Source organism: Gopherus flavomarginatus, chromosome 3 (assembly GCF_025201925.1).
Source record: "Gopherus flavomarginatus isolate rGopFla2 chromosome 3, rGopFla2.mat.asm, whole genome shotgun sequence".
Taxonomy (NCBI): Eukaryota; Metazoa; Chordata; order Testudines; family Testudinidae; genus Gopherus; species Gopherus flavomarginatus.
Genome location: NC_066619.1, coordinates 202,843 through 216,530, shown reverse-complemented (window position 1 = coordinate 216,530; position 13,688 = coordinate 202,843). Strand labels below are relative to the sequence as shown.

At 41.9% G+C, this 13,688-nt stretch overlaps 1 protein-coding gene across 4 annotated transcripts in view; it reads right to left on the bottom strand.

The window, feature by feature from the left end:
• The window catches only part of LOC127046482 (unconventional myosin-VIIa-like), a 128,895-nt gene that overhangs the window by 46,873 nt on the left and 68,334 nt on the right, over positions 1-13,688 (bottom strand). For all 4 annotated transcript variants that reach the window (XM_050943555.1, XM_050943556.1, XM_050943558.1 and 1 more), the window contains 3 exons: positions 4,972-5,018; positions 4,555-4,620; positions 3,282-3,401 (listed from right to left, as the gene is read on the bottom strand). In XM_050943555.1, the coding sequence (XP_050799512.1) occupies positions 3,282-3,401; positions 4,555-4,620; positions 4,972-5,018 (233 nt within the window). The remainder of the gene's footprint in view (positions 1-3,281; positions 3,402-4,554; positions 4,621-4,971; positions 5,019-13,688) is intronic.

Below are 13,688 nucleotides of genomic sequence, written 5' to 3'. Positions count from 1 at the left end.
GGTCCACCAATGGCTATTAGCCAGGATGGGCAGGGATGGTGTCCCTAGCTTCTGTTTGCCAGAAGCTGGGAATGGGCAACAGGGTTGGTTCACTTGGTGATTACATGTTCTGTTCATTCACTGTGGGGTACCTGGCATTGGCCACTGTTGGAAGACAGGACACTGGGCTAGATGGATCTCTAGTCTGATCCAGTATGGCCATTCTTATGGTCTTAAGGTAGTAAGGTAATAAGTAACAGTCAGCATGGATTTGTCAAGAACAAGAGGGGAGGGATAGCTCAGTGGTTTGAGCATTGGCCTGCTAAATCCAGGGTTATGAGTTCAATCCCTTGAGGGGGAACACTTAGGGATCTGGGGCAAAATCAGTACTTGGTCCTGCTAGTGAAGGCAGGGAGCTGGACTCGATGACCTTTTGGGGTCCCTTCCAGTTCTATGAGATAGGCATATCTCCATATATTATAAATCATGTCAAACCAACCTAATTGCTTTCTTTGACAGGGTAACAAGCTTTGTGGATGGGGAGAAGCAGTATAGGGTATATCTTGACTTTAGTAAGGCTTTTGATACTGTCTCACATGACCTTCTCATAAACAAACTAGGGAACTATAAGCTAGATGGAACTACCATAAGATGGGTGCATAACCGGTTGGAAAACTGTTCCCAGACAGTAGTTATCAGTGGTTCACAGTCAAGCTGGAAGAGCATATCGAGTGGGGTCCTGCAGGGATTGGTTCTGGGTCCAGTTCCGTTCAATATCTTCATCAATGATATAGATAATGGCACAGAGTGTACATTAATAAAGTTTGCGGATGACACCAAGCTGAGAGGGGTTGCAAGTACTTTGGAGGATAGGATTAAAATTCAAAATGATCTGGACAAACTGAAGAAATGGTCTGAAGTAAGTAGGAGGAAACTCAATAAGGACAAATGCAAAGTACTCTACTTAGGAAGGAACAACCAGTTGCACACATACAAAATGGGAAATCACTGCCTAGGAAGGAGTACTGCAGAAAGGGATCTGGGGGTCACCATGGATTACAAGCTAAATATGAGTCAACAGTGTAACATTTTTGCAAAAAAAGCGAACATCATTCTGAGATGTATTCGCAGGAGTGTTGTAAGCAAGACACAAGTCCGTCTATTCCACAATGATTAGGTCTCAGCTGAAATATTGTGTCCAGTTCTGGGTGCCACATTTCAGGAAAGATGTGGACAAACTGGAGAAAATCCAGAGAAGAACAAAAATGATAAAAGGTCTAGAAAACACGACCTCTGAAAGAAGATTAAAAACATTGGCTTTGTTTAGTCTGGAGAAGGGAAGACTGAGGGAGAACATGACAACAGTTTTCAGCACATAAAAGATTGTTACAAGGTGGAGGAAGAAAAATTGTTCTCGTTAACCTCTGAGGATAGGACAAGAAGCAATGGGCTTAAATTGCAGCATGGGCAGTTTAGGTTGGACATTAAGGAAAACATCCTAATGGTCAGGGTAATTAAGCACTGAAATAAATTGCCTCCTGAGGTTGTGGAAGCTCCGTCATTGGAGATTTTTAAGAGTAGGTTGGACAGACACCTCTCAGGGATGGTCTAGATAATGATTGATCCTCCCATGAGAGCAGGGGAATAGACTAGACCTCCTGAGGTCCCTTTCAGTCCTACAATTCTTTAAAACAAAATGGCTCTGCTCAAGGGATGCTCTGATTTACCTGCTCATACAGTGAGAACAGAGTTGCCCAGCACTAAGAATTTTTAATGCTAAAATAAGATCACGGATGGTCTATGGGGCCAAAGTGTGGCATAGGGGCATATTTCAGCCTTAGCGATTGTTCAGAATAATTTTCTGAGGAGACTTTCAATTTTTATATGCTGAGGTAGGTGTTCTTTCTTAAGTAGTAGAGCCTGTACTGCTTTTCTTAAATTTTGGTTTAAGATTTGTGCTCTTCCAGATTATAGATGGCCCTGCCTTCACCTTCAGGAGATGGAGGAACAACCTGCACACTCCTTATTTCCATGGTATAAGACCTTTCAATTTATTATAGATAGGTTGGGTTTTTCTCTTACTGTTGATATATTTTAATCAGCGTAATCAACTATTCAAACAGATAATGACAGACACTACGAAGAAAATCTGGCTATGATTCACGATTCTAAGTTTGCCTTTCGGTTTTCTACTTTGAAGATAGCTCATGTTTTTAAATCAAACCTATATTTATGTAAGGCATATACTCAGTTAACATTCCAAACCACGGAAACTGTTGTCCTGTAAAGCAGACATGGAAAAGTTCCTTCACATCTTATCTTTTCCCCACGTACATCTGGAGTGTTGGAAGATCTACCTCAGTATCTTCTGGACTGTAGAATATTCCAGCTGCTGAAAGCATGCTCGTTTTTATCTCTTTTGTATCAAAAAGAATTTGTCACCACCCCAAAAGATAATGATTAGCTTTTTTCTCAGTCCCAAGTAGTGATCAAATCAGTTGCAATTTTTGCACTTTTAGCATTGTGCCAAAGAAGAGAATATTTATTAGGCTCTGACTGTTATTTTAATGTATTACATGTATTATGTGGATGTTGTTGGGGGGGGGAGTTGTATTCGCAAAAGACATGTTTCAGATGCTACTTGATAAAATTCAATTTTATTTATTCAGTAATGGTCTCAACAATGTATTATAAAATAGAAATACCACCTCCCTACTCCTGCTCACTAATCCCCTGTACATATATGTCCAATATTCACGTTAGCCTTCCTAGGCAAGGCACTGCAGTTGATGCTCAAGCTCAGTTGGTTATCTACCCTTATCGCTAAGTCCTTTTCAGAGTCACTGATTTCCAGAATAGCTCTCCATCTTGTAAGCATGATGTCCTTTCCTCCCAGTAGCATAATGGTGCATTTGATTGTACCAATCAAGAGACTCAGCTTGTCCTGTATAGGATCATAGAACTGGAAGGGACCTGGTCATGTAGTCCAGTCTCCTGTACTCAAGGCAGGACTAAGTATTATCTAGACAATCCCAGACAGGTGTTTGTCCAACCTGATCTTAAAAATCCCGAACGATGGAGATCCGACAAAGAGCTATGCCTTCTCTGCTCCCTGCCCCCCTCATTGGCCCTCTTGCCGAAAGAATAAGCTTTCAGTGTTCATTCAAGCCATTCAATCTTCAAACCCCACCCTCACAATGGAGTTTGTCCTGCCCAGTCCCAGCTGTATTCAGCCCTCTGCTCTGTCACAGGTCTGGTTCCTAACAGGACCTGGTTGAAGGGATGCTGAGTCCTTCACTCACCTGCTCCAGCACCACTTGGCTGTCAACCACACCCGGTTCCTTCTGGCTGTTCGGTTTGATGCAGCGCACAAAGTGGGGGTTAGCAGAGTACATTCGCTCCATCAGCACGGACAGGGAATGCTAGTTGGAGGCAGTGACACAGGTCAGCAGCTCAGTATGCCAAAGAATTTCCTGATTTTTGGCTCATTACAACAATCTGTACCCACTCACCCTTCTCTGTCCTAGGACTGCAGAGGTGTCAACTGGCCACTTCATTTTGAATGGCCTTTTCCAACATGTTAACTCCTTATCTGTTCCAACTTGTAGTTAGCTGTGACACTCTGAGTACATTACCTCTGTGTCAGCTTAAAATTAATTGAAAGCTTGCTTCTTTTGCCAACAGATATTAATACCAATAACAGATATTACTTCATTCATGGGCAGCAGGTATCGTAGACATGGAAGACTGTACCTTCACAAACAGCCTGACATGTTCCCACCCACGCTCCACCTCCAGGCCCCATCCTGCCTGCTGGAAGGCTCATCCCTTTGTGGCAGAGGCCAGAGCCACCTGCCCAGGGCTGGGGCCACTCCAGTTGTACAGCCCGCCTGGGGCTAGGGCCACTCCGGTTGTACCGCCTGCCTGGGGCTGGGGACACTCCGGCCACCCGCCCAGCGCTGGCAGCTTGGCTGTGGGGGTGGGCACCTTTGGGGCAGGGAGGCTGGTCAGCTGGGCGTTGGGCCGGCCGGCATGGCCCAGGGCAGTCAAGGCATGCTGGCCGGGGGTTGGGCCGGGTGGCACAGCCCAGGGAGGCTGGGGCTGTGCTGCTCGGCTCTCTGGCACTCTGAGGACACTAACCTGGACAGGGGCTAGCAACCACAGTGGGCTGAGGGTGCTGGGCAGGGGCCAGCAGCTATAGTGGGGGCTGGGCTCCGGTCTCCCTAAGCTCAGGGTTCACTCACCAACCATGATCTCATCCATCTTTTCTCGCTAATATCCTGGGACCAACACAGCTACTACAACACTTCAAACAAAGAATAACCAGACCCTCCTGGATCCATGATCCTGTTGGTGAAAACTCCATCAGCAGCACCAGCCAGGGCTCTGGCAGCGGGAGCTTCCTCTCAGCAGTGCAAGGCAAGACTTCTCCCCACTACAGTGTGCACTTGTAGCTCAGAGAAGTCCTTTCTCCATGTGCTAGGAGCTCTATTGATTATACTCAAGTTCCTGGGGGCCATTTCGGCATTTCCTTGCATGTTACTAAATAAGCATAATAAAACAACAGTACTTTACCCGGAATTGAGCACCCACTGATTGCTTCCGTGTGTTGTTGAAGTTATTGTCTGTTCCTGGCAAGACCTGAAACCAGACCTAAACATGTATATCACATGCTCCAACATCATTCCCCTGAGCTCCCAGCCCTGGAGGCCCTGTTTCTATCTGAAGAACAAGCCCACAGGGCATCTGGGAAAAGGACAAGAGAATGGATTTCAAAAGAGGAAAAGGTGAGTATGCACATGCCAGGGAGACAAGAGGGAAAGGCAATGCCATAAAAGGAGGAAGAGCTGTAGGAGCAGAGACAGATTCCAATGTGCAGGGCTGCCTGTCCCCATTCTCTCTCTCTCCTCCTTAATTGCAGACATCCCAGATGTGAGAATCATGCCACCAGGACCCAGTTATTGGTTGTCCTAGGGACCCCGTGATTCTTACCTTCGCTTTAATGTGAGGCATCAAAGTCCCTGTTCTGGAGACTGTGGCTGGATAAAGAAAAAGGTAACACTGAGTTCTGCAGCCCCATCTCTCAAACCAGGTGAAACCATCAGCAGACACGGAACCTTCCCCACAAGTGCAGAAAGCTTGCCCTGGTGCCCCCTCTTCCCCAGATAAAAGTTTAAGTTTCACATGCTGAATATGAATGAACAAAACCCTGGAAAAACAGTGAGCTTAAGAGCAGGAAAGGAACACTTGGAAAATGTACAGGTACCTATAACAGACAACCCAGGAAGTAGCATCTGGGGCACTGAGGGAAATTGCTAATCAATTTACTGAATAACCGGCCATGATCTTTGAAAGAGTCAGGGAGAACTGGGGAGGTGTGAGAAGAAAGGAGAAAAGCAGAAATCGTGCCAATCTAAAAAAAGTAAGATGAGAGATCCTGACAATTAAAACTACTTTGTAACTTTTATCCCTAGCAAAATAATGGGAATAATTTTAACAGTGTAAACAAACAAAAAAAACCCAGAACCCACACAGTTGTCATGAAGATAACTGAACTATGAGCAACAATCAGCATGGGAGGCTTATAAAGAGTCATACCAGGTAAGTTATTTAAATAATTACAGGATGAGGTTAAAAAACAGATCAAATAGAATTAAATTTAGTGAAGGATGTGATACAGTCTCGCACAACCTGGATACAACATTGTCCCCTGAACTGAAGACTGGCTGAAAGACCACAAACACAGGACAAAGATAAACAGCAAAGAAATGAGAGGGGGGATGAGGTTCGGTCTTATTTTGTATTTTCATTAATAATCTGGAAGAGGTAAGCAAACAAGACATTAATTAAATTTGCCCATGGAACTACACTGGAAAGAGTTGGAAATCCCACCAAGGGCAGGAAAACGCTGAGACCCAGGTTATTTATTTAATAAACAACTCCTTGGAAAAAATGTAACCATATGGATATGGGAGTCATCTGAGAGAAACTCAATGGGAGGGTACGAAGAATGGCAGAGAGAGCACTATGTTAGCCAATACATATATGTTAGGTATAGCATACACCACATTAATGGATATTATGTGCATGGTATTAATATAATATTAGGGCTGTCAAGCGATTAAAAAGATTAATCACGCTTTTAAACAATAATAGAATATCATTTATTTAAATATTTTTGTATGTTTTCTACATTTTCAAATATATTGATTTCAGTTACAGCACAGAATACGAAGTGTACAGTGCTCACTTTATTTTTAAATATTTGCACTATAAAAAACAAAACAAACAGTATTTTTCAATTCACCTAATACAAGTACTGTAGTGCAATCTCTATCATGAAAGTTGAACTTATAAATGTAGAATTACGTACAAAAAAAACCCCTGCATTCAAAAATAAAACAATGTAAAACTTCAGAGCCTACAAGTCCAATCAGTCTCACTTCTTGTCTGGCCAATCGCTCAAACAAGTTTGTTTACATTTGCAGAAGATAATGTTGCCTGCTTCTTCTTTACAATGTCACCTGAAAGTGAAAACAGGGATTTACATGGCACTGTTGTAGCCGGCGTTGAAAGATATTTACATGTCAGATGCACCAAAGATTCATATATCCATTGATGCTTCAACCACCATTCCAGAGGACGTGTCCATGCTGATGGCAGGTTCTGCTCGATAACAATCCAAAGCAGTGCGGACCGATGCATGTTCATTTTCATCATCTGAGTCTGATTCCACCAGAAGAAGGCTGATTTTCCCGTTTGGGTTCTGTAGTTTCCGCATCAGAGTGTTGCTCTTTTAAGACTTGTGAAAGCATGCTCCATACCTCGTCCCTCTCAGATTTTGGAAGGCACTTCAGATTCTTAAATCTTAGGTCGAGGGCTATAGCTATCTTTAGAAATTTCACATTGTATCTTCTTTGCATTTTGTCAAATTTGCAGTGAAAGTGTTCTTAAAATGAACAACATGTGCTGGGTCATCATCTGAGACTGCTATAACATGAAATACATGGCAGAATGTGGGTAGAACAGCAGTAGAACAAAATTCGCCCCCAGTGAATTCAGTCACAAATTTAATTAACAAATTATTTTTCTAATGAGCGTCATCAGCATAGAAGCATGTACTCTGAAATGATGGCTGAAGCATGAAGAGGCATACGAATCTTCAGTGCATCTGGCACATAAATATCTTGCAACACCAGTTACAACAGTGCCATGCGAACACCTGTTCTCTCTTTTAGGTGACACTGTAATTAAGAAGCAGGCAGCATTATCTCCTGTAAATGTAAACAAACTTGTTTGTCTTTGCGATTGGCTGAAAGAGAATTAGGACTGAGCGGACTTGAAGGCAATGTTTTACATTGTTTTGTTTTTGAGTGCAGTTATGTAACAAAAAAAAATTTGAAGTTGCACCTTTCATGATGAAGAGATTGCACTATAGTACTTCTATGAGGTGCACTGAAAAATACGTATTTTATCATTTTTAAATGCAAATATTTGTAAGCAAAAATAATATAAAGTGAGCACTGTACACTTTGTATTGTGTTGTAATTGAAATCGAGATATTTGAAAATGTAGAAAAACATCAAACATTTAATAAATTTCAGTTGGTATTCTATTGTTTAACAGTGTGATTAATTGCAATTAATTTTTTAAATCCCAATTAATTTTTTGAGTTAATAGCGTGAATTAACTGCGATTAATTGGCAGCCCTATATAATACACATATATAGTGTGCGTGTGTGCACACATGTTGGAAAGTTAGGTTAACTGAATGTATTCTAATCTCCCTGCAATTCCATTCACTTATGTCAAATATCCTACAGCACTTTGAAAAGTTGAAGTTATCTTTGTCATTAGAAAATAGGAAGTCTGTCGAACCCAAAATACATGAACAGTGTGTCCTAGCACAAGTTGAGGTGTACGTCTATGCCCAACTGGTTCAGAATTTAGTATCCAAAACAGAGATTAAGAAAAGTACAGAACAAAACAAACTAAGGAACTGTTACAAATTGGTTGGCTGGATTTTAGTAACATGTATGTAGTTTTGTAACTGTAAATACTGCTATTCAGAAATGAATCATAGACTATCAGGGTTGGAAGGGACCTCAGGAGATCATCTAGTCCAACTCCCTGCTCAAAGCAGGATCAATCCCCAATTAAATCATCCATCCAATTTTTTGCCCATATCCCTAAATGGCCACCTCAAGGGTTGAACTCACAACCCTGGGTTTACCAGACCAATGCTCAAACCACTGAGCTATCCTTCCCCTCAAATGCATATATTTGAAGCTCACCTTCAGTGTAAGGTGAACATACTGGAAGAATTTGCTTCCCAGAAGGAGGGTTGTTTTGTGACTATTGGGCATACAAAATGTACCTCAATTGTAAACTCAAAAATAAGAAGTGAGTGAAAGTTCCTAAGATGTTACAATAACCATGAAAAATAGGTCAAGTTGTTTACAACACTGAATGTTGAAACAAGTGGCAGAGAACTAAAGGAGCTGGATTAGTCTAACCCAAAAAGGCCACGTTGATATAATCCAAGGACTGTTGAAATCATGCTGGGTAAAACAGAAGGTGTGGAACCAGAAGACAATATATCAAAATTGCTTTTATGGATAGTATGCCTAATTGGTGCACAAAATAATGAGGGGGATAAACTATGCCACCCTTGGGCTTCTTATAGAAACTTTTGGGAAAAAATCATCAGTTCAGTTCAGTTCAGTTCTCCTTCTCTTTTCCCGTCCCACTTTGCATCCCAGTTCATCCCCCTACCTGCCAGCAGTGCAACTCATCTAAAGGACTTTCTTCATCAGGGGAACACCGGCTAGCCTTGCTCCTGTTTAAGGAACTTTGTTTTCACCTGTGAGTGCTGAAAGTCATCGCATTATCCTACACAATGTAGTCACAGCTTTGTCGGTCCCAGGATATTAAAGACACAAGAGAGATGAGGTAAAATCTTTTACTGGACCAACTTTTGTTGGTGAGAGACCTGAAGAAGAGCTTTGTGCACTCAAAAGCTTGTCTCTCTCACCAAAAGATGTTGGTCCTATACCTCACCTTGTCTCATTGCATTATCATGTCATCCAGTCCTCGGCCCACCAGTGGGGATTTACGATTAGCAGCACTGCAAAGGCATTATATTGAATTCTCTACCCTTGTCGTATTATTTTATGCCCCACTGGACATGAAGGTGCTAAAGGAGCACTCATGGATAAGTTCGTTGCATAGAAACTAAATGAATTCTTTGCATCGGTCTTCACGGCACAGGATATGAGGGAGATTCCCAAACCTGAACCATTCTTTTTAGGTGACAGATCTGAGATGGTATTCACTCAAGAGTTCTGAAGGAACCCAAATGAAAAATTGCAGAACTGTAGTTTGTAACCTATCACTTAAATCAGCTTCTGTACTAGATGACTGGAGGATAGCTAATGTGATGCCAATTTTTAAAAAGGGCTCCAGAGGTGATCCCGGCAATTACAGGCCTGTAAGCCTAACTTCTGTACTGGACAAACTGGTTGAAACTATAATAAAGAACAATATTGTCAGACATATAGATGAACGTAATTTGTTGAGGAAAAGTCAACATGGCTTTAGTAAAGGGAAATCATGCCTCATAACTCTACTAGAATTCTTTGAGGGGGTCAACAAGCATGTGGACCAAGGGTGATCCTGCGGATATAGTGTACTTAGATTTTCAGAAAGCCTTTGACAAGGTCCCTCACCAAAGGCTCTTACGCAAAGTAAGCTGCCACGGGATAAGAGGGGAGGTATTCTCATGGATTGGTAACTGGTTAAAAGATAGGAAACAAAGGGTAGGACTAAATGGTCAGTTTTCAGAATGGAGAGAGGTAAATAGTGGTGTCCCCCAGGCATTTGTTCTGGGCCCAGTCCTATTCAGCATATTCATAAATGATCTGGAAAAAGGGGTAAACAGTGAGGTGGCAAAATTTTCAGATGATACAAAACTACTCAAAATAGTTACGTCCCAGGCAGACTGTGAAGAGCTACAAAAGGAGCTCTCAAAACTGGGTGACTGGGCAACAAAATAGCAGATGAAATTAAATGTTGATAAATGCAAAGTAATGCACATTGGAAAACGTAATCCCAACTCTACATATAAAATGATGGGGTCTAAATTAGCTGTTACCACTCAAAAAAGATCTTGGAGTCACTGTGGATAGTTCTCTGAAAATATCCATTCAGTGTGCAGCGGCAGTCAAAAAAGAAAACAGAATGCTGCAAATAATTAAGAAAGGGATAGATAATAGGACAGAAAATGTCATGTTGCCTCCATGTGAATCCATAGTATGGCCACATCTTGAATATTGTGAGCAGATGTTGTTGCTCCATATCAAAAAAGATATATTGGAATTGGAAAAGCTTCAGAAAAGGGCAACAAAAATTATTCGGGGTATGGAACAGCTTCTGTATGAGGAGAGATTAATAAGACTGGGACTTTTCAGCTCGGAAAAGAGACAGCTAAGGGAAGATGTGATTGAAGTCTATAAAATCATAACTGGTGTAGAGAAAGTAGATAAGGAAGTATTGTTTACTACTTCTCATAACACAAGAACTAGGAGTCACCAAATAAAATTAATAGGCAGCAGGGTTAAAACAAATAAAAGGAAGTACTTCTTCACACAACACACAGTCAACCTGTGGAACTGCTTGCCAGAGGATGTTGTGAAGGCCAAGACCATTACAGGGTTCAGAAAAGAACTAGATAAATTCATGGAAGATAGCCATTGATTGACCCATTAGCCAGGACAGGCAGGAATGGTGTCCCTAGCCTATGTTTGCCAAAAGCTGGGAATGAGTGACAGGGAATGGATCACTTGATGATTATCTGTTCTGTTCATTCCCTCTGGGGCACCTGGCACTGGTCAGTGTCAGAAGACAGGATACTGAGCTACATGGATCTTTGATCTGACCCAGTAGGGCCATTCTTATATTCACAGTTTCTTTCCTCTTATCCTATCTCACTCTGTCGGCTTTTCATTGCCGTATAGCTGATTTCAGGATTCAATCATAAAAATCTGTCTTGTTTAAGGAGAAAGGATCCAACCAGATGACAGCACTGACCAAATCATAACTAACCAGGGCCCAAGAAACAGGTGTCATGGTCGACTTGCCATCCAAAGCATCCATTGATAACTAACCAGCAGTCCAGTGTTCCAAAAACATCAACAAAAGCCGTATTTCACCCATCTTTTCTATCCTGTCTCTCTTCCACTTTTGCGGCTGTCTGTCTGTTAAGAACAGGATGAGTGAAATCTTTCACATCAGGACTGAGAGTAAAATTAACCTTCTCCTGTTTATCATAAAAAATTTGCTCTGAAAATAAAGAGATTCTATTATTTTGACTACAAAAGGAGAAAGATATTGATATGGTCTGACTTAACTTTGTTTTGCATAATCACTCAACCACAGTTTCAATAGAAATGCCTGTTTTAATTTCCTGTTCTTTCTTGTGTCTAACTAAACTCAATTTGAAAGAATGCTTTTGGATGCTTGCCAAGTAATGGAGTAAAACTAAGGCTTTGTTTAAAGATAACTCTGAACCATGATGCCAGTGCAGTTTTGGGCTGCACATACAACTTCATGGACTGCCATATCACAAAGCAAGGCAGAATAGTCTGACTTTGGAATACTGCAGCTATGCCTGGGATGCCATATACGGAGTCATCTCTGTGAACCACATAACAGACAAACTGAAGCGAGTTCAAAGAAAAGCCATGGCCCTAATCAGGGTGGAAAGAGCCAGACTATTCAATTCTTTCATGAAGAGACAGTAATGGAGGGAAAGGAAAATTCTTCACAAGTATATGAAGACGTAAACACCAAGAACGGGAGAGAAATAATAAAGGGCAACTCCTCAGAGTCTAACTATCAAGGATGAGGGTGCTACAAATAATGTTAATTAGGGCTGTCAAGCGATTCAAAAAATTAATCGCAAGTAATTGCATTGTTAAACAATAGTATAATGCCATTTATGTAAATATTTTGGATGTTTTTACATTTTTAAATATATTGATTTCAATTACAACACAGTAAGTGCTCACTTTATATTTATTTTTTATTACAAATATTTGTGCTGTAAAAAAATGAAATAGTATTTTTCCAATTAATCTCATACAAGTGCTGTAATACAATCTCTTTATCATGAAAGTTGAACTTACCAATGTAGAATCATGTTCAAAAAATAACTGCATTCAAAAATAAAACAATGTAAAACTTTAGAGCCTACAAGTCCACTCAGCCCTACTTCTTGTTCAGCCAGTCACTCAGACAAACAAGTATGTTTACATTTGCAGAAGATATTGTAAACAAGAACTGTGCAGCATTGTCACCTGAAAGTGAGATCAGGCATTTGCATGGCACTGTTGTAGCCGGCCTTGCAAGATCTTTACATACCAGATGCACAAAGGAATCATGTCTTTGTGCTTTGAGAACAGGGGCCGCTAGCAGGGAGTTTCAAGAGGGAGTTTGGAAGGGAAGTGGGAAGGGGGTGAGGTACACTTGCCAGTCTTTAAAACCTTGGTGTAACCTTAACTATAATCAAAATTTCTTGATTTACACAAAGACTCTATCATTAATCTAGGTAGCTGTAAGAGAGAATGCAGGTAGAAGCCCAGCAGCAGAGTGGGGGCTATCTTGTTTATTGTGCTCAGTGTAGCATGTATGATTACGTGCCCTGTGCAGGGGTGCCATATGTGCACATTCGGTGCAAGGAGCTCCTGGCCCTCACAGACCACGTATGGGCTTTGGAGGCCAGGGTGGCGGAACTGGAGGAGCTAAGGGAGGCAGAGAGGTATGTCAGTGAGGCTTTCCGGGACACTGCAGAATTGTCCCACCTCCGGTCAGACAGCCCCTGTGCTGTTGAGGAGGATGAAAGGCGCAGGGAAGGAGAGTTTTTAATAGGAGCAGAGGGAAACCTTCCCATTGTTGGGACCATCCTTCCAGACGATGCTGGGGTATCCTCTCGCACTGAGGATACCTCTCCGGGGGTGGAAACTCCAGTCATTAGGAAAAGGCCAATGTTAGTAATGGGAGATTCAATTATTAGAAACATAGATAGTTGGGTTTGTGATGACCAGGAGAACTGTATGGTGACTTGCCTGCCTGGTGCGAAGGTTGCGGATCTCTCGAGGCATCTAGACAAACTTATGTGTAGTGTGGGAAGGAGCCAGTGGTCATGGTACATGTAGGTACCAATGACATACAGAAGGGTAGGAGAGATGTCCTGGAGGCCAAATTTAGGCTGCTAGGAAAGAGATTGAAATCCAGGACCTCTATGGTGGCTTTCTCAGAAATGCTCTCAATTCCACGCGCGGGGCCAGGTAGGTGGGCAGAGCTTCAGAGTCTCAATGCGTGGATGAGACAATGGTGTAGGGAGGAGGGGTTTAGATTTATTAGGAACTGGGGAAACTTTTGGGATAGGGGGAGCCTATACAGGAAGGATGGGCTCCACATAAACCAAAGTAGATCCAGACTGCTGGCACTTAACATTAAAAAGGTTGCAGAGCAGTTTTTAAACTAAGAGATGGGGGAAAGCCGAGTGCTGCAGAGCAGCACGTGGATCGGACACAGACTTCTCTTAGAGGAGAGTCTTTTACAGAGATTCTCTAGGTTTTAGTCAGGAGGAGAGGATGGAAGAGGATAAAGAATGGGCCAGATCAGACGAGAAACATTCACATAAAAAG